General features: G+C 43.7%; 1 protein-coding gene across 1 annotated transcript in view; it reads right to left on the minus strand.

The window, feature by feature from the left end:
• Positions 1–693: 693 nt before the first annotated feature.
• The window catches only part of ACOXL (acyl-CoA oxidase like), a 186,221-nt gene continuing 162,408 nt past the window's right edge, over positions 694–24,506 (minus strand). The window contains 1 exon segment of the mRNA XM_036436138.1: positions 694–807. Coding sequence (XP_036292031.1) covers positions 694–807 — 114 coding nt within the window.

Raw genomic sequence — 24,506 nt, forward strand, 5'->3', positions numbered from 1 at the left:
CTTTGCTGCTCCCCACGGGGACGGGCATGACGGCGGATCAACTAATGGTCCTTGAAGTTAAACCACAATTCCAGGAATAATTAATTGGGCATATCTTCATGGGTCTTACTTTGCTTTCAATGTGTCCTTTTATTTTATGTGATTTTGCCCTTTTGAGGTCAGAATACACATTCAGGGCTTCTCGCCCTCAGCACGACAGACATTTGGGGCAGGACCATGCTTGTTGTGGGGCTGTTTGTGCTGTAGACGCCCCTGCCCCTACCGACTAGCAACCGCTGCTCAGCGTGACAACCCAATGTGTCCCCAACGACCCTGCAGGTCCCCTGGAAGGCACCCGCCTCTGGGTGAGGCCACGGCTCTCAGAGGCTGACCCAGGCCTGCGGCTTAAGGAGTTGGCGCTGGTATCCGACATCCTCCAGGCAGTGGTCCCGGGAAGAGGCCCTCCCTTTATCTGTACGCAGCTCCCCTTGGTTTACTTGGGAATGGCCGTCACCGCTGGGCAGAGGGCCACCGCTGAGGATCTGCCGTCTGCCAGCTGACTCCTGCCAGGCTGCTGGCAGCCATGGGTGTTCAGGGCACTGCTCCTGGGGTTCAGTGTGGGGGGGAGTTACTGGGGGACCCCACATTCAATAGGAGCTCAGACTGGTGCAGAGATTGTCTTTTCCCAAAGTCTCCTAACTCTGAGACCGTCAATCATGCATAGGCAACAGGCCGCTGACCTCTGTGGACGTGCACCAGAGACGGGCAGGCGATGTGGTGTAGACATGTGTTCCAGGCCTCAAAGACATCCTCCTTCCTGGCCACTACCTGTCCGGTTGACAGAAGAAAAAGAAACACTGGCGATAGTCTGAGGGCACGCACTTAGCAGCAAGGCATGTACACACTCCAACACGCCCTTCCTTGTGGGCCTGTGGCAGGGCCGGCCTTGGTGACCCACAGAAGCTATTTATTAGATGAGGAAATGCCACAAGTGTTTGTGCCCAGTTCATATGAATTCCTCACACGTATCAATATGGCCACCACCGGGCACCAATTCCAGACATGAAACAGGCAAAGACCAATCTGAAGAGAGAGCACGTACAGGCAGAAAGTGAGATTGTTTAATTGGCCTCTCACTGCCTGAAGAGTCCTAATACCAGAATGAGCTACTTACATCTAATCAGCTGCCTGGGCCCATGTGCTCAGGGTTGGAGTTGGGCCTGCACATCAGAGTCACAGGTTCAATTCCCGGTCAAGGGCATGTACCTGGGTTGCAGGTTCCATCCCCATCTCCTGTCAGGGTGAGTGCAGGAAGCAAAGGATCTATGTGTCTCTCACATTGATGTTTTTCTCTCTCTCCCTCCTTCTCTCCCTTTTATTCTCTCTAAAAATCAAGAGGAAAAATACCCTCCAGTGAGGATTAACCTAAGAAAAAATCTAATCAGCAACAAAACCAATGCACCATGTGTCTCTCCCTCCTTCCTTCCACCGTAGTGAGGGGTGCCAGTTGTTTTCAAATCGTCTCCTCACCGCCTGCCACCATCCAGAGCTGGCACTGGAATTGGCCTGTTTGACAGGCACCAGAAATTATCCCTAAACATGGAAACCAACTTATGGCACAGTTAGTTTACATGTTCATCTTGTGGGTCCAGTCTGTGTGAGGTGGTCTTTCAGTCGCTCTAACAAAGAAAGGTATTGTGGGGTTTTCTTTGTTTGTTTTTGTTTTTTGGTTTGCTTTGTTTGGTTTTTAGTTGGAGAAAGATGAGAAAGCATAACTGGAATAAAGTAAGAATGGAGAGAATACTGGAGCAAGAGAAAGATGCCGAATCACGGAGCTGACAGTTAGCTGTGCAGGTGGAGTGAAAGGCAGATTCTTATCTGACCAGAGTTAAATTTGGCACTCCTGACTTTTCTGGGTTTCTTCTTGCCTTTCTTTGTTTCAAAACCTAACAGTTTGCTATTTAAACTTTTAGCAAATCTTTTTTTTTTTTTTCAAAGAAAGAATATTCAAATAGAAGGTCAGACTGTATCTGCTCCCCACTTGTTGTGGGCTCAGCCCGAGCCATGAATAGAGGGCCCGCTGCCCCCCGCAGCTCCCAGGTCCCACGGGGGCCTGAGCACCCCTCCTGTGACAGAGCTTTGTGCCCTTGGAAAGCAGCGCTGCTGAGAGCCGGCCCATCTATAATTCAGCAGCCACCTGGGGCGGCTGGCACAGCTTGGAGGAGTAGGTCACGTGTGCCTCAGACTCCCCACTAACTGGGGCATCTGAGGACACGAGGGAGAGAATGTCTGACTCCCTGAATCACGTATCTCTCTGCACCAGAGTCACGGTTACAACCGACAAGGCTGGAGATTTGCAACTCACCAGGAACAGTTCACAGGACATCTCCAGCAGAGGCGAGGACAAGAGCTGGCAAACACTTCGGGCCCCAAACTCTGCCAGCTCACTGCTGAGGAGAAGGCTGGGCAACCCATGTCAAAGTCAGCAGACAGGCTGCCTACACCTGCCCTGGCTGCCCCACCACTGCATGGGGAGAGGGGAGGGACACAATTTTGTGCAGATGTGTCCAAACAGAATTGAGGCCACTTCAAAGTAGTTTTAAATTCCGTGTCCAGAGTGGGTCTTTCTCTGGCCTGACCTAGAGGAAAGCTGGCAGAGACGGGACAGAGTGGAACTGACCTGAGATGGACTCAGGGGGAGGGAGGTGCACTTTGCAGAGGGCCCTTTGCAAAGTCTGCTGTGACTACACCCCTCAGAGAGAACGAGAAAAAAGAAAAAGCAAGTCCAAGTGGAGGGGACGAGCCTGCCGGCCAGCTTCCCACCACATGTCGGCACCACAAGCCGCTGTGGGACGCACTCTACAGCTCAGTGTCCCCTCCCCACCTTCGCAAACAGCAGGCTGGCACGACTCCCCCGCCCAAAGAATGACAGTCAGGAACTCAATCATGTTAACAAGAAGGCAGCTTTGCTAGGGCAGATGCCCAGGAGAGCGACAGGCTGAGAAGTCTTTATTCATTTTTATTTTTTAAAATAATTATTTATTTTTCAACTAAAGTTGGCACACAATATTATATTAGTTTCAGGTTTCCAATACAGTGATTAGACATTTATGTAACTTATGAATTGATTGCATGAGTAAGTCTAGTACCCACCTGATGCCATACATAGTTATTATAATATTATTGATTATACTAGAGGCCCAGTGCACAAAATTCATGCACTGGGAAGGGTAATGCGGTATCCCTCAGTCCAGCCTGGTCACCCCTAAATGCTCTCCCTTGCAGGCCTAGTCCCTCCCAACTGCCCTCTCCTGCTGGCCATCTTGTGGCGACCATCTTGTGTCCACCTTGGGGTGGCCATCTTTGACCACATGGAGGCAGCCATCTTGTGTATTGGAGTTATGGTCAGTTTGCATATTGCCTCTTTATTAGACAGGATTCCCTCTGCTGTACTTTACATCCCTGTGACTATTCTGTAACTACCAATCTGTACTTCTAAATCCCTTCCCCTTTTACACCCATCCTTCCACACACTTCCCATCTGGCAATTAGCAAAATGTTCTCTGTATCTCTGCATTTGTTTCTGCTTAATTTGTTTGTTTATTTTGTTTCTAAGATTCCACATATAAGTGAAATCATATGGTACTTGTCTTTCTCTGTCTAACTTACTTCACTCAGCACAATATGTTCTAGGTCTATCCATTCAATGGCAAGATTTCATTCCTTTTTTTATGGCTGAGTAACATCCTGTTGCCTATATGTTCCACTTCTTCTTTATCCCTTCATCTATTGATGGGCACTTGGGTTGCTTCCATGTATTGGCTATTGTATATAACGCTGCAGTGAACACATGGATTCGTTAGTTTTGTTGTTTTCTTTAGATAAATACACAGAAGTAAAGTTGCTGGGTCCTTCCTTTGTCATTTGTTATTTAGCCCTTGTTTTAAAGTCTATTTTGAGTGGCATAATATTGCTACCCAGGTTTTGTTTTTCATTTCAATTTTCATAAAATACCTGTTTCCATCCCTTTACCTTTAGTCTGAAGTGAGTCTCTTGTGGGCATCGTAAATAAAGGTATTGTTTTCTTATACATTCAGTCACTCTAGGTCTTTTTATCAGAGTATTTAGTCCATTTACATTTATAGTAATTGTTAATAGATATATAGTTATTGTAATTTTATTGCTCCTATTTTCTATCTTTTTTCTGCTACTTCTTAAAGAAATTCCTTTAACATTTTTTGTAATACAAGTTTGATGGTAATGAACTATTTTAGTTTGTTCTGTCTGGGAAGCTCTTTATTTGTCCTTCAATTCTAAATGATACCTTTGCTGGGTAGAGTAATCTTGATGGTAGATCCTTGCTTTTCATCCCTGAATATTTCATGCCAATCCTTTCTGGCCTGAAAAGTTTCTGTTAAGAAATCACCTGACAGTTTTTTTGTTTTGTTTTGTTTTGTTTTTTAATTTTTTTAAAATATATTTTATTGATTTTGTACAGAGAGGAAGTGAGAGAGATAGAGAGTTAGAAACATCGATGAGAGAGAGTCATCGATCAGCTGCCTCTTGCACACCCCCTACTGGGGATATGCCCGCAACTAAGGTACATGCCCTTGACCGGAATGGAACCCGGGTCCCTTCAGTCCCCAAGCCGATGCTCTATCCATTGAGCCAAACCAGTCTCGGCTCACCTGACAGTTTTATGGGAGCACCCTTTTAGGTAACTGTCTCTTTTACTGCTTTTAAGATTCTCTCTTTGCCTTTAAATGTTTGCATTTTAATTATTATGCATCTTGGTGTGGGCCTCATTGTTTGGGACTCTCTGCACTTCCTGGGATTGTATGCCTATTTCCTGCATTTGGTTAGAAAAGTTTTTCATCATTATTTCTTCAAGTAGGTTTTCAACTCTTTGCTCTCTCTTCTCCTGTGATGCAAATATTAGTGTGCTTGATGTTGTCCCAGAGGTGCCTTAAGCTATCTTCATTTTTAAAAAAATTATTATTTTTTGTTGTTGTTGATCTGATTGAGTTTTTCTCTGCTATCCTATCTTTTAATTTCATTCTCAACTTTACCTAATCTGTTGATTCCCTATAATGTATTCTTCATTTCTGACTGTTTTTTCATGTTGAATATCTTCATTTTTATGTTTCCTATCTCTTTGTTGAAGTCCACACTAAATTCATCTATTCTTCCTCTAAGTTCATTGAGTATACTTATAACCACTGTTTTGAATTCTGCACCTTGTTCATTGTTCATTTCCATTTTGTTAGTTCTTTTCCTGGTGTTTTGTTCTGTTCTTTCATTTAGGATGTTACTTTGTCTCTTAATTTTGGCTCCTCCCTGGGTTTGTTTCTATGTATTGTATTAGGAGAGAGTGCCTGGGAAAGGCCCCTGAGCTGACTGTCACCTGAATCCAGCAGTGCCAAGAAGTGCCTTACCCTGGACACATGCCTTGCCAGAGGCAGGTGTGTTGTCAGCCAACACTCCCACCTTACAAAACCTTAATGCAAGGTTTCTGGAGAGATGACATTTCAATGCCATGGTTGTTCTTTACTTCAAGTCATAAACCTGCTACTGAATTGGCTGTATGCAAACTATTGATAAATTCTTCTTAAAGTGCTTCAGACATCAGGCCCTAATTTAAGCCCTTTGTTGCATTTACTCATTTATCTTCAGAGGTCCTGGAGGGTAGTAGGTATTATTGATCTTTCTGATATCTTCATTTTGCAGGTGGAAAACTGTGGCACAGAAAGGTTGAGGGACCTGCCCAAGGTTGCAGAATTGGATTCAGACTAGGTGCTGAGATTTCTGAGCCTGTGATCCTAATCATAGGCTATACTGCCTCCTGATGGACTAACAAGGAGTTAGTTCCCTGGCAATATCTGTGCCTCCCAAATACACAGTACATAAGGATGCACTGTCACACATGGTCACATTTACTGTGAGCCACACCCCACACTCACAGCCTGTAATGAAAATAAATACTTATTTCCTAATAAACCATCACACAGCAAAGACAGAGCTTTGGTAACCCCTGCTGACATCCCCTTTGGTAGGTGCTCAAATATTCTTTTCTAGAAAAACCCAAATGACTTTGGGCAGCAATATAGCCAAATAATTACCTCTGTATAGAAGATGCATAGGATTGATAGTGAGGTACACCTAAATATTTGGGTGTAAATATTTAATAATAAAAGACTAAGTGCTTCCCCACTATGATTTGGGAAAAGAACAGGATGCCTGTTACCGCCACTGCCATTCAACATTGTATTATAGGCCCAGGCAGGGCAATAAGGGGAAAAAAAAGAAATTAAAGGTGAAGAAGTTGGAAAGGAATAAGTAAAGCTATCTCCATGCAAAAAGACATACTTTTCTATGCAGAAAAACCTAAGGAATAACCACTAAAGCATCTAGAAATAATACACAACTTAAGCAGTCACAAGATACAAGATTTTGATAAAAATCAGTTGTATTTTTTATATTCTAGCAATGAACAACTGGAATTTAAAAGAAAAATGCCATTGCAATAGGATCAAGAACATGACATACTTACAGATACATTTTACAAGATAGTGCAATATCTGTACATGAGAACTGCACTGCACGGCCGAGGGGATCTGTGTCCATAGGACAGGAAGGTCTGTATCGCCAAGACGTCACTTCTCATGTTGAGCTATGGATTCAACACAATGCCAATCAAAGTCCCAGCAGACTCCCGGCTGGTGTGGCTCAGCAGTTGAGTGTCCACCCAAGAACTGAGAGGTCATCAGTTCAAGTCCCAGTCGGGTGTGTGTGGGGGGAGGAGGGGGGAGAGGGGTGTTCCTCTTTTATCGATATTTCTGTCTCTCTATCCCTTTCCCTTCCTCTCTCTCTCTAAAAATAAATAAAAAACAATTTAAAAATATTTTTTAAAATCTCAGCAGCCTTTTTAAAAAAACTTTTTAAAACAAGTTTATATTAATAAATATTAAAGAAATACACAAAACCTAAAATTGTCAAAACGATTTTGAGAAAATTAGAGGATTCACACTCGTATCAAGACTTACTATAAAGCCTTTATAAACACAACTATATTGTACTGAGATAAGGATAAACATAGAGATGAATGAAAAAAAAATGTATAGCGTTCAGAAATAAAGCCACACAGGATTGCTCAACTGATTTCCAATCAAGGTAATACTAAGGTAACTAAATGGGCAAAAAAAGCCAATACAGTCTTTTTAACAGTCACACTCAGGGCCCTTGGTCTCCCACGCCTGCCCCCTCCCCTGGCTCCACTGCCCCAGCACCCGTTCCCTCAGATGGAGGCAGGGGGCAGCACCCCAGGCGAGGGAGGGAATAGCCCCTGTAGGGGAGTGAGCCCGGATGCACAGCTGGAGCCCCTTGAGAGGCACAGGAACAATGAGGGACGTGAGGTGTGAAGGGGCGCAGTCGTGAGCACTTGCTGTGCACCCCGTGCCCCTGCCTAGGGCAGACCCTCTGGCTTTACAGCGAGTCTCCGGAAAGTCCTGGACAGTCCCTCCCTCACACACGAACACCGACGACGTCTGGCTCCAGTGAGTGTGGTGTGCTGGGCGGGGAGGGGGTGGGGGGGAGTGGAGGGGAGTGTCCTGCGGCCTCAGAGTCCCCATCCCCGAGAGCATGGACAGCACCCTGTGCCCAAGCATGCCGCGCTGCACGGGTTCCCAGCACACGTGCTTTCAGACACACACACATGCACACGCCAGGCTGCCTCTGCCCTGATCTATGTCCAGGCCCAGCACACCAGGCCTCCCGCGTCAGACACTGATGTGTGCAGTGCTCTCTGCCCGCCTCTGGTTCCTCTGGTTTCAGGAAGTGCCTGCCCAGCTTCCCGCCCCTGTGTCCTCTAGGCTCGCACTGGTGGCACGTCCCTCCACTGCAGGGTGAGTGCTGCTCCGGCCCAGACAGAACAGGGACCAGCCCGGCCCAGCACAGCGGTCAGGCCTATGACCACAGGAAAGAGCCCCTCACCCAGATGGGGTGCCAGTGGGCATGGGTGCAAAGAGGGAGCGGAGGAGAAACTGGATTCAGAGCACAGAGAGACAGCAAGAAGGAACTGAGCAGAGAGCTGCGGGGTCTGCCAGGCTTGCTTCTGCATCTCTTCTCTCACGCGCACTGTCCTCCACGCTCAGGCCTGGGCTGGCAGTGTGAACAGACCCCAGGACGAGTGGAGTCCGTTCCTGGCCAAGATCTGACTGTTTCTGTCACACACACAAGTGCTGCAGGACTGGGGGCCACACGTTTGATCTCACCTGTTCCTGAGTCTCTTCCCCTCCACGAGGCTTAACCGAAACTGTCAGAACATGAACTCGATAGGGTCTTGGCAAAGGGCTCCTCTAATCGACTCTATTACTTCCTAATTTCTCCTCCTTTCCCTCTTCCGTGCCAGGCGAAGAGTCTGCTTCTCATTAGCAGCCTTTCAGAATGGAAAGCGATCCTGGGTGCCTCGCGTCTCTGGTCATTTAGCGTGCATTTGAACTCCACGCTCCTTCAATCGCTCTTGATGACTTTTGACAACAGATATGTAAATAAACAGATGCTTGATAGCTTCTCCCTTTCTGAACAGCCTCCTGGGTTGAAAAGCCCCTCCCACACTTCCGGTTCTGGTGGAGAGAGGAGCGGAGGGGGGACGGAGGCCTTGAATAGATTTCACAGGCACCAGCGGGCCCCTGGAACGCGGTCACGGTCAGCTGGCGCGATCCTGTTTCAACAACACGGTCCTCGCGTTCAGCCGAAGACGACGCGATGGAACCTGACTGCCCCAGCGGCGGCTGACAGCGTACATAAGGCAGGATGGTGAGCATTTAATACTTGAAAGGAACGAGGCCTCGAGATCTGTTTGCTGAATCTCCGTGGCAGCTCATCTGGTGCTCAGCCCATGAGATGCTGCAGGAGGCATTGCAGGGGCTGAGTGGAAGGCAGTGGGCACGGGGCTTCAGGCTGAATCAGCAAACAGGGGGTTGGGGTGCAAAGCAAGGAGCACACTGCAGTTTGGACCTCACCAGGGCTCTGTGTCCGCCGAGGGTGTCCTGTCTTCCCAGGGCACGAGCTGGAGCGCGGGCACATCCACGACTCCACCTTCAGCGTTCTTAGCATCACACTGTCCCAGTGTCACCAAATGCCCCCTCTGGCTCAGGGCCCATCCCACAGCTCAGGCTGCATCCTAACTCTTCCTCGGGGGTTGGAACTGTGGCCTCCCAAAGGGTCACCCTTTCAGCGCTGACTCCAGGATGATCTTTCTGACACCAAGGTGGGCAGGCCATGCCCCATCACCTGCAGGGAAGGCGGAAGGTTCTCAGCCCTGTGCACGGGGTGCACCAGGCTCAGTGAGGACCCAGGGGCCGCCCCAGTCAGCCTCTTCCCAGCCTTTCTAGCCAGGACTGGGATGCTCACTGGCTTGCTGCTCAGGCCTCACTCACATCCATGCCTTGCTTCACAGCCCTGCCCGCTCTGCCTGGGATGAGCGGAGAGGCACACTCTGCCGTTCACATGCAGGCTCAGTTCACACTCCGCCGTATGTGCCACCTGCCTGTCTTCAGAATGGGAGGCCCTCCCAGCGCTCAGAGCCTCTCACTGCACCTCCCACTGCACCTCCTCACTGCCACCCACCCCTCCCGCCCAGCCTCCCAGCCAGACGCTGGTGCCCAGCCAATTGTGTCATTGGGAGCAACATCTTTCAAAAGAGGAACTACTTAAATAAAAATGGTTACAGGGCATCTTTTTGTTTGTTTATTTAAATATTTATCCAAAGCTCCAACAAAGCATTTTCATTTGATTGTCACTGGGAGGCTAATAGTTTTGGCTAATCTTTGAGGGATTCTAAAACAGCCCATGATTAGAACATGAGACACTCTCTGTGTGAGCTCTGTGTGCTCAGGGAGAGGAGCTGAGATGCTTGGGAGAAGCAGTGACTTACAGGGGATTAACAAATTACAACAGAACAGCCTATTCAAACAGCATGCGGTGCCAGCTCTGGGGAGCAGGGAAGGAAGGGGGCGGGCCCCCAGGAGCTGCTGCATGAAGTCTAGGTCGATAAGTGTCTAGCCCCGTACCACGCCATCATGCTGGCAGGGGGGTGGGACTTAGCGCTGCCTCAGTGGAGAGGCCCAGCAGGGAGTGTGGGCCTTCACAGAGATGTATGACTCCCTCCTTTGCACATTGCTGTTTCCCAATGCCATCCACCACCTGTATGCTTGGTCCTAAGTGCCAGCGGGATGGAGGTCCCTGCCACCACTGGACAACTTCCTTCTTCTCAGTCTTGCAACAAGTTGTTGGCTCTATGGCAAAGTACCAGGCCCTAGGCTGCCCCCCATTAGGAATGTCCTTGGTCCTAGCTAACCACGGGGGCCTGCCCACAGGCTTTGTGGAAGGGCAGACTGAGTAAGAACTTTAGGTGCATTCCTGTTGAACCCAATACTACAGTATCCAGTACCATTAAGGCTGAGGACAAGTTGACTCCATCATCACGAGAGCTTCATTCAAGCCCACAGCTAATATCATACCCAACAGTGAAAGGCTGAAAGCTTTCCCTTGAAGATCAGCAACAAGACAAGATTCCCACTCTTACCAGTCCTGTTCAGCATAGTACTGGAAGTCCTAACCAGAGTAATTAGGTAAGGGAACAAATAATAAAAGTCATCCAAATTGGAAAGGAGAAGAAAAACTGACTCTATTTGCGAAGCACAGGAGCTTATATAGAGGAAATCTTCTACCAAAACACCATTAAAATATATGCATTCAGTGAAGTTGCAAGACTCGAAATCAACATACAGAAATCAGTTGCATTTCTATCCACTAACAATAAAATAGGTGAAAAAGAAAAACAAAACTATCCCATTTACAATTGGGAATAAATTTAACCAAGGGTGTGAAATATTGGCTCACTAAAACATTGATAAAAAAAAAAATGAAGATACAAATGGAAAGATATCTTACGTTCATGGATCAGAAGAATTAATATTGTTAAAATGTCTATAATAACCAAAACAATCTATTAATTCAGTACAATTCTTATCAAAATTCCAAAGGCATTTTCCCCAGAAATTGAAAAAAAAAAAAAGGCAATCTTAACATTTATATGGAACCACAAAAGACCCCAGATAGCCAAAGTAATCCTGAGAAAGAACTAAGCTTGATATATCACATTTCCTGGTTTCAAACTATATTACAAAGTTATAGTAATAAAAACAGTATGGTACTATAACAATATAATAGACACACAGAATGATGGAATGGACTCAAGAGCCCCAAAATAAAATCTCATATATATGGCAATTAATATTTGAAAAGAAAGCCAAGAATACTCAATGGGAAAGGTAGTCTTTTAAATAAATGGTGTTGGGAAAACTAGATAACCACACAGAGCAGGATAAAACTGGATGTTTATCTTACAGAAACCACAAAAACTAATTCAAAATTCATTAAAGACTTAAATATAAGACCTAGAACCGTAAAACTCCTAGAAGGAAATATTTTATAAAGCTCCTAGATGTTGTATTAGGTTATGTCTGCCTTTATTAATTTCATGTCTCTTGAAAAAAAAAATGGTCCGTCCAGCAGTTTGAACATCTGACCCAAACAGAGTCTGGACCAGAGTCTTTGGATGGTATCCAAAAGTGGGTGATCTCATCTAGAATGCCAGGGTTCTGTAAGAATAACCAGGCGTCCCCCCCACCCCGAGAATCTTTTAAAGAGGCAAAAAACACGAGTGGGGTTTAGAAATCTCCTTTTCTCCTCAGCTGTTGAGTAATGCTCTATAATTTTCCTCAAAAGCACATTTTATTTTAGAGATGCCTCGTCAAGCCTGTCTGCACATTAAGTGGTCCCTCTGCCTCTGACCTGGAACCAAGTGCTAATGGCCAGCAGCTCACAGTCAGACCTGGACAGTCCAGACCTAGGTCCTAATGAGAGAATATGCCTTTCCCTCCCTGGTATAGCCAGAATTGACTCCTCACAGGGCCAGGAAATGCCCCTCGGTGTGTGGGTGGCCACTGAGGCAGCCCAGCCCCTCACCTTCCCTCACAAGCCCCACTTCCTAATTTTCCAAACTCACGTTGCCAACATTGCCCATCGTGGTGGCTGCATTATTTCCCACCAGTGGGAAGAGAAAACAAACCCATGAACAAACCCTGCTTCTCATTTTTAAAAGATTCTGTTAAGGACTCAGGTAGTTTTATGGAGAAAAATCTGTGGAGAAAATGCAGATCCTCCTCAGTAATCAATTTATATGATAAATGACTAGTGTGCATTTGACGAAAGTTGGGCCGGTGGAGGGATGGGAATGCAGACGGGATGGGAATCATTGCAGGTAACCAGGCATGGACACACGTCTGTCTCTTCACACTAGCGGCTCCCCTCAGGGTTGATAAATGTGAGGTGTAGGTTGTCCTTGTAGGTTGGAGCCAAGTGTCAAGGAGAAGGAAGGTGGGGTGCAAATGGGTCGCGCTCAAAACCCAGTGGCAGCAAGCTAACTTGGAAACAACAGCCTTCAGTTATTTTTCTGATTCAGAACTTGAGATTTGGATGGAGAAGAATTGGTGGAGGCTGGAAATAAGGTTATCAGAGGTGTAACTTTCCAGAGCTTTCTGTTTAGAAAAATCAATTTCACCTACAGTTTTAATTGTTGGTCAGTGTATGACCTGACTGCTCTTTTGGGTACATGTGACTTTGAAACTCTAAGTTTAGATCTTTAAAACACCATGCAATCTTAGTATTTCTGTAAAGCCCATCTTCCTGTCATAATTTTAGACTGACAGCGTCTAGGCTCGGGTCGCCGTGTTGGGTTTGGAATCTTATCTGAGTTCTTGTCTGTGGAAAATGCAGGTTGCCTGCCTTGGCAGGTGCAGGCACTCAGGTAGCAGGTGCCTGAGGGCGGGCTGTTGGAATCTGCAGCAGTCGAGTCCTCAAGAGCTCTGGCCGCCTGGAGCCGGGAGCTCCTGAGAGGAGCTGAGAAAGGGCCATTGTCCAAGGACCCAGAGAGGAAACCTCGTGCTGGCTTGCTGGTTCTCCGGGAGTTTGAGAGTGGGAATGGGGAGCAGAGATAACAGCTGAGTTGTGTTTGTTACATCCTTTAAAAATAACACAGTGGCCCGGACAGCGGATGTTTTACTAAAAATCTCACGGCACAGCTCATTTAGTGTGGCTCAGTGGTTGAGCATCGACCTATGAACCAGGAAGTCATGGTTTGATTCCTGGTCAGGGCACATGCTGTGGGATCGATCCCCAGTGTGGGGTGTATAGGAGGCAGCTGATCAATGATTCTCTCTCATCATTGATGTTTCTATCTCTCACTCCCTCTGCCTTCATCTCTGAGATCAATAAAACCATATTTTTTTAAAAAGAGAAACTTATGGCACAGAAATATCAATAACTTTGTTCCAGAGACAGATCATCAAAGACAGGAAACAGGATTAGAAGCCAAATTTCCTGAGTTCATAGTTTACGTTGATCTTGATACACCTTCTGACTTCTGTGGTCGAGTTGGGTTGGGAAGACCACCAGGAGGCTGGAACAACCTGATGGAGGGGCCTTTGTTCCTTCAGAGCAGTCGAGTCCTTTATTGGGAACGTAATCCCATTCCTCAGGGAGAAATCAGGTTAAACTTGGGAAGCTCCAGAGAGAGAAGCTTCCAACTGTACCTCACAGGAAGCTCCCCACGGTGGCTGAGGAAGGGGCAGGTGGTGGTAGAGAGACCCAGAGGGACAGGCAGGAAGACCGGGGCTGCTGATGCCTGCTCCCCTGTGAATGGTGCTCCCCTCTGAATGGCCTTAGCTTGGCACTTCCTTCTTTGTTGGTTTTGGTCGTAGAAAAATTTTCTCTTTTGTGATGTTTTCCTCTCTCCCTTCTTTATCCTGTAGCAATCCAGGGAACTTTAAAAAATATATATTTTTTATTGATTTTAAAGAGAGAAGAAGGGCAAGGGAGAGAGAGCTAGAAATATCAATGAGAGAGAAACATCAACATCAATTGTCTGCTTCCTGCACAACCTCTGCTGGGGATCAAGCCTGAAAACCAGGCATGCACCCCGACCAAGAATTGAACCTGTGACCTCTTGGTGCATGGGTCCACGCTCAATCTGAACCACATGGCCGGATGCAACCCAGTTAATTTTAAGAGTGGCATTTCCTCTTTTCCCCCTCACTTTTAATTTTTTCTTTCTCTCATAGAAAACAACCTAAATTCTCTTTCTATAGAAATGTATTATGGGTAAGGAATGGAAAAGAAAGAAGAAGGGGGAGCAAAGAGAAAGGAAAGTAAAAGGAAATGTGTCTCTGAGAGACACAGGGGAGATGCAGTCATTTCTTTGGAGGGAGAGCTGGACTCAGGGCGATCTGGTCAGTCCCGCCCATTTCCAGACAGGCAATCTGAGCATCAAGACGGTTAGTGATTTTGCCAAGGTAACCCAGTCACCCAGAGCAGATGTGAGACTGGCATTTCACTGTGCAAACATTCTCAACCTCCTCAAACTTTGCCCACTAGTTTTAGTGTCCGTTCACGGATCCTCCTGTAACAGTGTTACAGAGGTGCGTGCCTAGTGGGGACTTTTCTATTTCCCTATTTCTGCTACATTTATGAATTAGAGGCAAGAGATGTTTCTTCTCTAGTTGCTTATTTATTCAGTTTATATCATTGTGGATTCACAGATATGTATCTTGTGTTTGAACTACAATCAGTGCTACAGTTATTTATTTTCCTGCTCTCAATGTTCCAGCTGTGGCCAGTGAGAGCTCCTTAAGGTTAGCCCTTCTGACCCCGTGATACGTCCCTATTCTTTCTCTCTTTTAGCACTTCCTTATTTTTAGGCACCACAGAATGTTCCAGATGCATCTTGTATTTCCCTTGCCACACCCATAGTCATCAGTTTCTCCAAGAATCCCTGGTTCCTTTTGCTGCGGAAAAGAACCAATACCTGGTGGGTGTACTAATTGCTACTGGGTGTCACTGCTTCTTCCCCTGTCCTGAGCGAGGCTAGGGAATTATATACATGCATGTATGTTTCCTAACTCACACATTCTCCCAGAGATCTGTATGTATGTATCTTGGACACCATGAGTTCACAGTGGGGCTCTGATTCCAATCCCTCCAAACCACGGGCCTTCCCCCTTTCATATTTGTAATTTCTTTCTCCGAGAAAGTGAGAAACCTGGCCTTCATTGTCTTCCGTATTTTCTTATTTGGTCTCCCCTAGTGCACACACTAAGTCATTTCAGGAAAGAACACAGTGGTTTTGTTTGTGAATCTAGCTTTATAGCATTTAACCAAAATAGTATTTTAATTCCTCAGCATTTCCAGTTTTCATTTGTTTTTTCCTTCTCTATACGTTTCTGTGAGGTTGTGTCACTCATTTATGACACTGTTGGGTTATTTTGCTCCTCTGTATCTTCTATGTTGGGATCTGCTCAGTGCTGACTGGTTTAGATCTTCATGTTTTGGCTGTGTGAAATCCACCAAGTGTCTAGGACTCAAAACTGCACAAAAAGGTATGCTGAGAGAATGAGCACTTCTTCCTCATCCCCAGTTTTAGTCCTTACATGGAGTTATCATTCCTATATTTCTTTCATACAAAAAAGCAGAAGTGTGTGTTTTCTCATATAGTATTGCTTTCTCTCTTACATGAAGGGTAGAATACTATAGATACTCTTCTGCAATTTTGTTCTATTTAATAGTATAATATATCCTGGAATCACTTCATAGAGATCTACCACATTAAAAAAAATAGCAAAAATAATATACTGTGAGGATGTGCCAAAGTTTATTCAACCCTTCTCTAATACGTGGGCATTTGAATTTCCTCCTAATATTTTTCAATTGGAAATACTGCTCAGTGGAACAACTAGATGCATATAAATTTTAGAATTGCTTAAGGTGTATCTTTAGGACAGATTTCTGGAAATGTGATTGCTGGGTCTGAGGGTAGGTGCATATGTAGTTCAGTTAGGCATTGTCAGATTCTCCTTCAGAAGGGCTGGGCCAGTATGGCTACTGAAAATGTGAACATCATTCAACTCAACCTATTTTCAGACATCTATTGAAACTACTGTCCATAAGACAAGTCCCAATACATTTTTAAAAGATTGAAATGATACAGAATATATTGTTGATTGACAATTCAATTAGAGATCACTAACAAAAAGCTATGTGGACAACCTCCCAAATATCTAAATATTAAACACTACATCTCTAAATAATCTATGAATCAAAGGAGGAATCACTCAGGGAGTTAGTATTTCAAACTGAATATATTGAAAACACAACATATCAAACTTTGTGGGCTGTAGTGAAAGGAGTCCTTAGAGGAAAATTTATAGCTTGAAATGCTTAGACAATAAGAAAGATTTCAAATAGCTTGGGCTGGTGTTTCTCAGTGGTTAGAGCTTTGGCCTGCATATCTAAGAGTCACAGGTTTGATTCCTGGTCAAGGGCATATAACTGGGATGCAGGTTCAATTCCTGGCCCCAAATACAGGAGACAACCAATCAATGAGTCTCTCTCATACTGAGGTTTCCCTCACTCCCTCTCTTTCACTCTCTCTAAAAAGTAATAGAAAAAAATATCCTCGGGTTAGGATTAACAACAACAAAAGGTTTTAAATAAATAATGTAAGCCTCCACCTTAAGAAGCTATAAAAAGAAGAGTAAAATAAAGGTCACAATAAAAATTAGAGAAAAGTCAATGGAGAACAAACTAGAGAAAATAAATCTAAAAGTTTATTCTATGGAATAATTGGTAAATTGACCCTTAGCAAGATTATATGAGAAATCAAGACTAAAAGGAGACATTTTAACATACTAGAGGCCCAGTGCATAAAATTTGTAGGGTTTCTAGTGGCTGCCAGCTGCCAGTTGGAGCCTTCCTTCATTCCTTGCCACCCCCTGTTGGTAAGTGCACATCATAGCAAACAATCAAACTCCCGGTTGGTCAAACTACCAAAGGGACACTTTGCATATTAGGCTTTTATATATATATATATATATATATATATATATATATATATATATATATACACACACACACACACACTAGAGGCCCAGAGCATGAAATTTATGCATGGGTACAGTCCCTAGGTCTGGCCTGCCATCAGGGCCATCTTCCCAGGCTACCAGCAGCCAGCCCGCGCCCTGCTGCCACCCACCCCTGGTTCCCCATTCACCATCCAGCAATCAGAGCCTGACAGCCAGAGAAAGGGACCAAGTGATTGAGGCCTGTGGGCAGCTCCTGCTTTAAGCGTTTGCCCCCTGGTGGTCAGTGCATGTCATAGTGACTGGTCGTTCTTCCATTTGGTTGATTTGCATATTACCCTTTTATTATATAGGATTATACAGGAAAGATAGCTTATAAATTAAAAATATAAGAGAATATTATAACCAATTTTATGCAAATGAATTTAAGAAATTAGAATAAATTCCTTTCAAAAGGAAAACAACATCAACAACACAGCTTTCCAAAGCAGGCAAAAAATATGTATTAAATGAATTTGGTTTGTTATGAAAACATCTCACAAAGAAAGTTCCATGTTCAGATGGTTTTTCTGTTGAAAACTCTCAAATATTTAAAGATAAACCAATGCCAATCTTACATAAAACCCTTCCAAAAACCTGCATAAGATTGATACCAAAAACTAATCTATACTAATAAAAGGGTAATATGCTAATTAGACTGGATAGACCAGATGTCTTCCGGACTTCCTTCTGGACAAAGCTGCAGCAGCTGCGAGGGCGGAGAAGGGCAGGTATGTGAGGGCAGATGTGAGGGCAGATGTGAGGGCAGAGGAGGGCAGGTAGTGGAGGCTGCTGCGAGGGCCGAGGAGGGCCAGAGCCATGGCTGGCAGTGGCAGCAGCAGCAGAGTGATGGGGACAGTGCCTTCTCCTGATTGACCCAATTGCCTCCCACAGAGGAAGGCCTAAGCCATCAGTAGGACATCCCCTGAGGGCTCCCAGACTGTGAAAGGGGGCAGGACAGGCTGAGGGACCCCCCCACAGGGTATGAATTTTCATGCTCCAGGCCTCTAATAAGTATGTAAACCAATATTCTTCATGGATGTAGATAGAAATGTATAATGAAATATTAAAAATCAAAGCCAGCAATATGTGAAAGGGTATATCACCAGGTGCTGTTCATTCCAAGAATGCAAGAGTACTTTAACTTTTAAATATCAGTCAATATTATTTTCAATATTGACAAAATAAAGGAGAAAATTATATGATTATGTAATGCAGAAAAAAAAGACAACATCCAACACTAATTCATGGTTAAAAAGTCTTAGCAAAGTATGAATAGAAAGTAATTTCCTCAATTTTGAGAGTATATCTACCATAAAATTATAGTTAACATCATATCCTATGGAGAAATATTGCATGCTTTGTTTTTCCTGAAGGTAGAAAACAGGGCAAGAATGCACACTTCCTCCACTTCTATTGACATTACCCTGGAGGTGCTAGCTGCACAGCAAGGCAGAAAAATAATAAATGACCCAAAACTTGTAAAGGAAGAAAGAAGGCTGTCTTAATTAGCAGGTGAAATAATTGTTTACATAGAAAACATGAAAATTTACTAAAAATACTCAAAACCTAAACACTACCGGAACTATAATAGTATTAATAAATCAATACAAGGTTATAGGATACAAACTCAATATCCAAAGTAGATTTTTATTTTTATGCTTATTAATAAACAATTAGAAAACATGTAAAGTTAATTTTACAATATTCTTTAAAAACATTAAATTCTTGTCTAGCTGACATGGCTCAGTGGTTGAGTGTCAACCTATGAACCAGGAGATCATAGTTTGATTCCTAGTCTGGGCACATGCCCAGGTTGTGAGCTCAATCCCCAATGTGGGGTGTGCAGGAGGCAGCCGATCAATGATTCTCTCTCATCATTGATATTCTATCTCTCTATCTCTCTCCCTTCCTCTCTGAAATCAATACAACTATATATATATATGAAGCATGAAGTTCTTAGGAATACTTTTAACAATAAAAATTCAAACAGTGCCAAATCTGTACATTGAAAACTATAAGACATTGCAGAAAGTAATTTAAAAAAGCCTAAATAAGTGGAGAAGTACATCATGTTTGTGCATAACAAAACTAATATTGCTATGATGTCTATTCTCCTCCAATTGGCTTATAGATTCAACACCATATCAATAAAAATCCCAGCAGGAAATTATTTAGAAACTCACATACTCACTTGATAATTTATAGGGAAATAAAAGTGGCTTAAAAATAGTCAAAATGACTATGGAAAAAGTTGAAGAAATGTGGAGGCCTCCCACTACCTGTCTTCAAAGTTAATGGTACAGTTCCAATTATCCAGGCAGTTTGTGATTGGGATGAGGATAAACAAATAGACCAACAAAATACTAGGGTCCAGAAATTGACCCGCATACATATGTTCATTTGATTTTTCACAAAGATATAAAGAAAATTAAATAATGGAAAGATCCCCTCCCCCAACCCCCGCACAACAGACTGTGTAGGAAACAATGGATATCTGAATGGACAAAAGGTTAACCTTGAGGGAATCCCTGTAGAATACACAAAAAATAACTTGAGATTGATCAGACACTTAAAGTGAAAGTAAAAACCATGAAACATTCAGAAGACAGCACAGAAGAATATCTTTGTGGAGCTGGGTAAACTAAGATTATTATTATTATTATTATTATTATTATTATTATTTTAGAAAAGAGATAAAAGGCACGAACCATTAAGTTAAATATTGATTAACTGGATGTTTTCCAAAATTAAAAATATTTTTGTTCTTTAAGCAAACAAAAAGGCCAACCATAATCTTGGAGAAATTATCTACAATACATGGATCTGACAAAAGACTTTTATCTAGAATATGTAAAGAACTTTCATGACTCACTCATACTCTAGCAGAGACTCAATCCAAGAAAAATGCCAGAAGACACTTGAAAAGGGTTTTCCGAGGTTCTGTACTTCCTGCATTAGTCACTAGGCCGATACCTTCTCTTGGTTGTTTATTCTCTATTAGGGGTGTCAAACTCAATCAGAGAAGGGGCCAAAATCTAAAATCCAGCCTAAATTGCGGGCCGAATGGTTTACTGAACAGTCATAAACTGTCATTGTGATGGAAACGCAGCGGAGTGCAGTGATGACAGCGCGGTGCAGGCCACATTGCAAGGCCTGGCGGGACGGATTTGGCCCGCGGGCCTTGTGTTTGACACATGTGCTCTACTTCAACCAACCTTCTGTGGCAATACTGTTTCTAAAAAGCAAAATTTTCTCCCTATATCGCCACAGTTCAATCAAAAAAGACAAACCAGTGGGAGATCATTAACAAAAGATACCACAAGAAGTCGACTTCCATAGTTGCAGTCCCAGGCTGGCCAGGCAAGTCTGACACCCGCATGGCAGCCTGTCCGCAGAGCAGGCTGGGAAGCTGGGTGGCAGAGCTGCTGCCCAGCGAGGGGAAGCCTGGCTTCGTCTTCAGGACCGAGCAACTGAGGAAATCAGGCACAGCCCTAGTATCCACAATGTTTCCTGCCCTTCACCTGATTGTGGGCTTTAATCACATCCACAAAACGCCTTCTCAGCACCGGTGTGGAATAAACAACTGGAGATGGCAATCTAACCAAGATGACACATCAAAAGGCCACCATGGTCTCTAAATAATGTAGTTCTTTGAAAGAAATAAAAGTCAATTATAGTGAAAAAAAAAAAAAAGACTTGAAAAGACACTTCACTGAAGAAGATGAAAGACTGCTAACAAGCACATGAAACTTTGCTCAATCTTATTAGTCATCAGGGAAATAGAAATTAAAACCACAATGAAATAGCGTGACACTGAAGTGGTTTAAATGCAAACGATTGATAACACTCAATCCTGTGGCAATGTGGTCAACGCGGACTTTCATACTTGCTGTTGGTAGTGTCAAATGGTAACCACTCTGGAAAACAGTTTGGCAAATTTTCAGACGGTTAAATATATACACATCCTGTGACCAGCAATTCCCTCCCAGGCATTTACCCAAGAGGAATGAAAAACATGCTCACAAAAAGACTTGTGAAAGAATGTTTGTAGCAGCTTTATCAATCGAAGCTAAAAGTTGGTTTTCTAAAACTGGAAACAGCCCTCAAGTTCGTTGTGATGACATTGGAAAAACCAGTTGTGGAGTATTCGATCGATGGAATTGTCCCCAGCAATAAAAAGGGGTAAATTACCCTGCAAGCAGCAACATGAATGGATTTCACAGGTGTTAGGTGTAGTGAGAGAAGCCTGACACAAAAGAGTTCATAAGTGTGACTCCATTCGATGACACTCAGCGAGGCAGCGGTGACATTGCCTGGTGGTGATGTGCGATCCCAGAGGGCGTGTTGTGGCTGGAGTCACCACGCTGTATATTAGATCCCAGAACATATTCACTTGTAACTAGAAGTTTGTATCTTTTGTCCAGCATCTCCCCATTTCCCCACCCCAACCCCTGGCAGACATTCTCCTCTGTTTCTGTGACTTCAGTGTTGTCAGGTTTCACATATATGTGCAGTCACACAGTATTTATCTTTCTCTGTCTGACATACTTCACTGAGCATAATGCCCTCAAACTGCCACCCCCCCCCCATGTTGTCACAAATGGAAAGATTTTATTTTTTCTCATGACTGAATAATATTCCATTGTACATAAACAAACATTATTTTTATCCATTTATCTATAGACAGACACTTTGGTTGCTTCCATATCTTGGCTAGTGTGAATAATGGTGCAATGAACATAGGATATCTCTCCAAGATAGTGATTTCATTTCCTTCAGATAAGTACTCCAAAGTGGTATCACTGGGTCAAACAGCAATCCATTTTTTTTTCTTTTTTTGAGGACCCTCCACACTGTTTTTCATAGTGGCTGCTCCAATTTACCTTCCTGCCAGCAGTGCACGAGAGCTCCCTTTCTCCACCTCCTCGCCAGCCCCCTCTCTTGTCTCTTCTAAGAGAACCACTCTAACACTCGCGAGGTGATATCTTATTGTGGTTTTAATTTGCATTTCCCTGATGACTAGTGATGCTGAGCATCTTTTCATGTACCGGTTGGCCATTTGTATTTCTTCTCTGGAAATGTCTATTCAGGTCATCTGCCTATTTATCAAATTGGATTTTTAAAACCATTGAATTATATGAGTTCCTTACATAGTTTAGATATTAAATTCTACCACGTAAATGGTTTGCAAAGATTTCCTCCCATTTCATAGGCTGCCTTTTCATCGTAATGTTTCTTTTTCTGTGCAGAAGCTTTTTAGTTTGATGTAGTCCCATTTGTTTAGTTTTGCTTTTGTTGCCTCTGCTTCTGGTGTTGTATCCAAAAATATCATTGCAGTTAGCTGAACAAAAAGCTGAGCCAAAAGACAATGTGAAATACAGAAGTCAATATTCTTTCCTCTACACTTGTAGGCTTTGCCCTAATTTAGCACTCAGCTCATTCTTCCTTGTGCTAACCAAGTGGCTTTAGCCCAAAGCAGGGGCATGTCTTAAACATCTTTGCACTCTTCCCATGCTTGGTCCTAGAAAACGGGATTGCTCGACGACTATTTAATTGCCTTGACTATTTAACTCTTGAATTGATTTAATTAATGGTAGTTACTAAGATGATTAACACGAGTACAAAGTTTATCACTTTTAAAAATGCTTTTTAAGAAGCATATGCTAGCCGAAACTGGTTTGGCTCAGTGGTAGAGCATCGGTCTGCGGACTGAAAGGTCCCAGGTTTGATTCCGGTCAAGGGCATGTACATTGGTTGCGGGCACATCTCCAGTAAGGGGTGTGCAAGAGGCAGCTGGTCGATGTTTCTCTCTCATCGACATTTCTAGCTCTCTATCTCTCTCCCTTCCTCCTCTCTGTAAAATATCAATAAAATATATATTTTTTAAAGAAGCATATGCTATGTGATTCTTTGTGACAAGTTTGTATCATGCCTATTCTATTCTTTTAAAAATATATATATTTTATTGATATTTTACAGAGAGGAAGGGAGCTAGAAACATCGATGAGAGAGAAACATTGACCAGCTGCCTCCTAAACACCTGCTACCGGGCATGTGCCCACAACCAATGTACATGCCCTTGACTGGAATCAAACCTGGGACCTCTCAGTTCACAGACCATCTATCCACTGAGCCAAACCGGTTTCTGCAGTGCCTATGCTTATTAAACAAAATTTATAGTTATAGAAGCAGAGACTCAGAGTGGCAAAATATTATCTGATTCTAAAACCCTTGTATTTCTTCACCTCGCCACATGCCTATGAATTTTTTTTTTAATGTTCAAATACCACTTCCGTGTGTGTGTGTGTGTGTGTGTGTGTGTGTGTGTGTGTGTGAAGGTTTTCTTTGCTCAAAGATCAGAAGATCAACACTTGTGAACAATTTGTTCTCTGGCAGAGAACAGCTCTGGGTATTGAAATAGCACTGAAGAGCATCTAATATCATGCTGAAATAGAAGTAAAAGTAAGTATTTTACAGTGGGCCTATGGTTCTTCTGCCAATAAAATAAAAATGTGAAAAGGAGATGTCAGATTTCCTAATCCTGAAGATAAAGCATGAAAACGTTGAGGAAATAAAGTGTTGGGAAAACGTTGAGTGCAGAGAGGGGACCCCTGGGAAGGACAGTTTGGTTCAGCGCTTGTGGAGCACAATCTGGCAGTGTGTCAAGTCGAAAATCTGCACACGGTTAGGCATGCTCACTATGGCGCTCTCTACAATAACCGAAAAGCTAGAAACATCAGAAGCGGTAAAGTAGCATCGCCTGGTTCAAAAATCCTTGCTTTTCATTGTGTGATGTTCTTACATGAAAGAAAAAAAAAGACATATTATTAAATGGAAATGTTGGGTAAAAACATTATGATAATCTCTTTTTTGTATTAAAAAATACATCAATGCCAAAAATACTGAACACCTTTTGCTTTCAGACGCTGTATCAATTATCTATTGTTGTGCAACAAATTATCTGCAAATGTAGCATCTGAAAAAAATAACTTTTATTCTCTGACATGATTTCTGAGGGTTAGGAACGGGGTATGTCTCGATTGGGTGCTTCAGGCTCAGGCTCTCTCATGAGGGAGGTGGCAGTCAAGTTGTCAACTGCTCCAGTCCTTGCCATTTCTGAAAACATGCCTAGAGCTGGAGGAAACCCTTCCATGCCCGTCCTCACAGGTCTTGGCAAGAAGCCTCAGTGCCTTGCCACATGGGCTGCTCATGAGCCTTTCCCCAAGTGAGGGGAGGGAGTTGGGGAAGAGGAGGAAGGAAGGGGCTTAGACAGAAGCCACAGTGTCTTTATAACACAGTCTCAGAAAAGACACCACCACTTGGGCTGTGTTCTATTGGTCAGTGTGAGGCCATTTTAAGAGTGTGACTACCTTGAGAAAGGGGCACTGAAGGCCATCTTGGGCTGTGCCTGTCATAGCTCATCCTCACTCTTGTCCAAAGCCCATAAAAGTCTTATCCCATTACAGCACCAGTTAAAAATTCCAGAATCCCATCATCTAAATCCAGCGT

Source organism: Pipistrellus kuhlii, unplaced genomic scaffold, assembly GCF_014108245.1.
Source record: "Pipistrellus kuhlii isolate mPipKuh1 unplaced genomic scaffold, mPipKuh1.p scaffold_m20_p_13, whole genome shotgun sequence".
NCBI lineage: Eukaryota > Metazoa > Chordata > Mammalia > Chiroptera > Vespertilionidae > Pipistrellus > Pipistrellus kuhlii.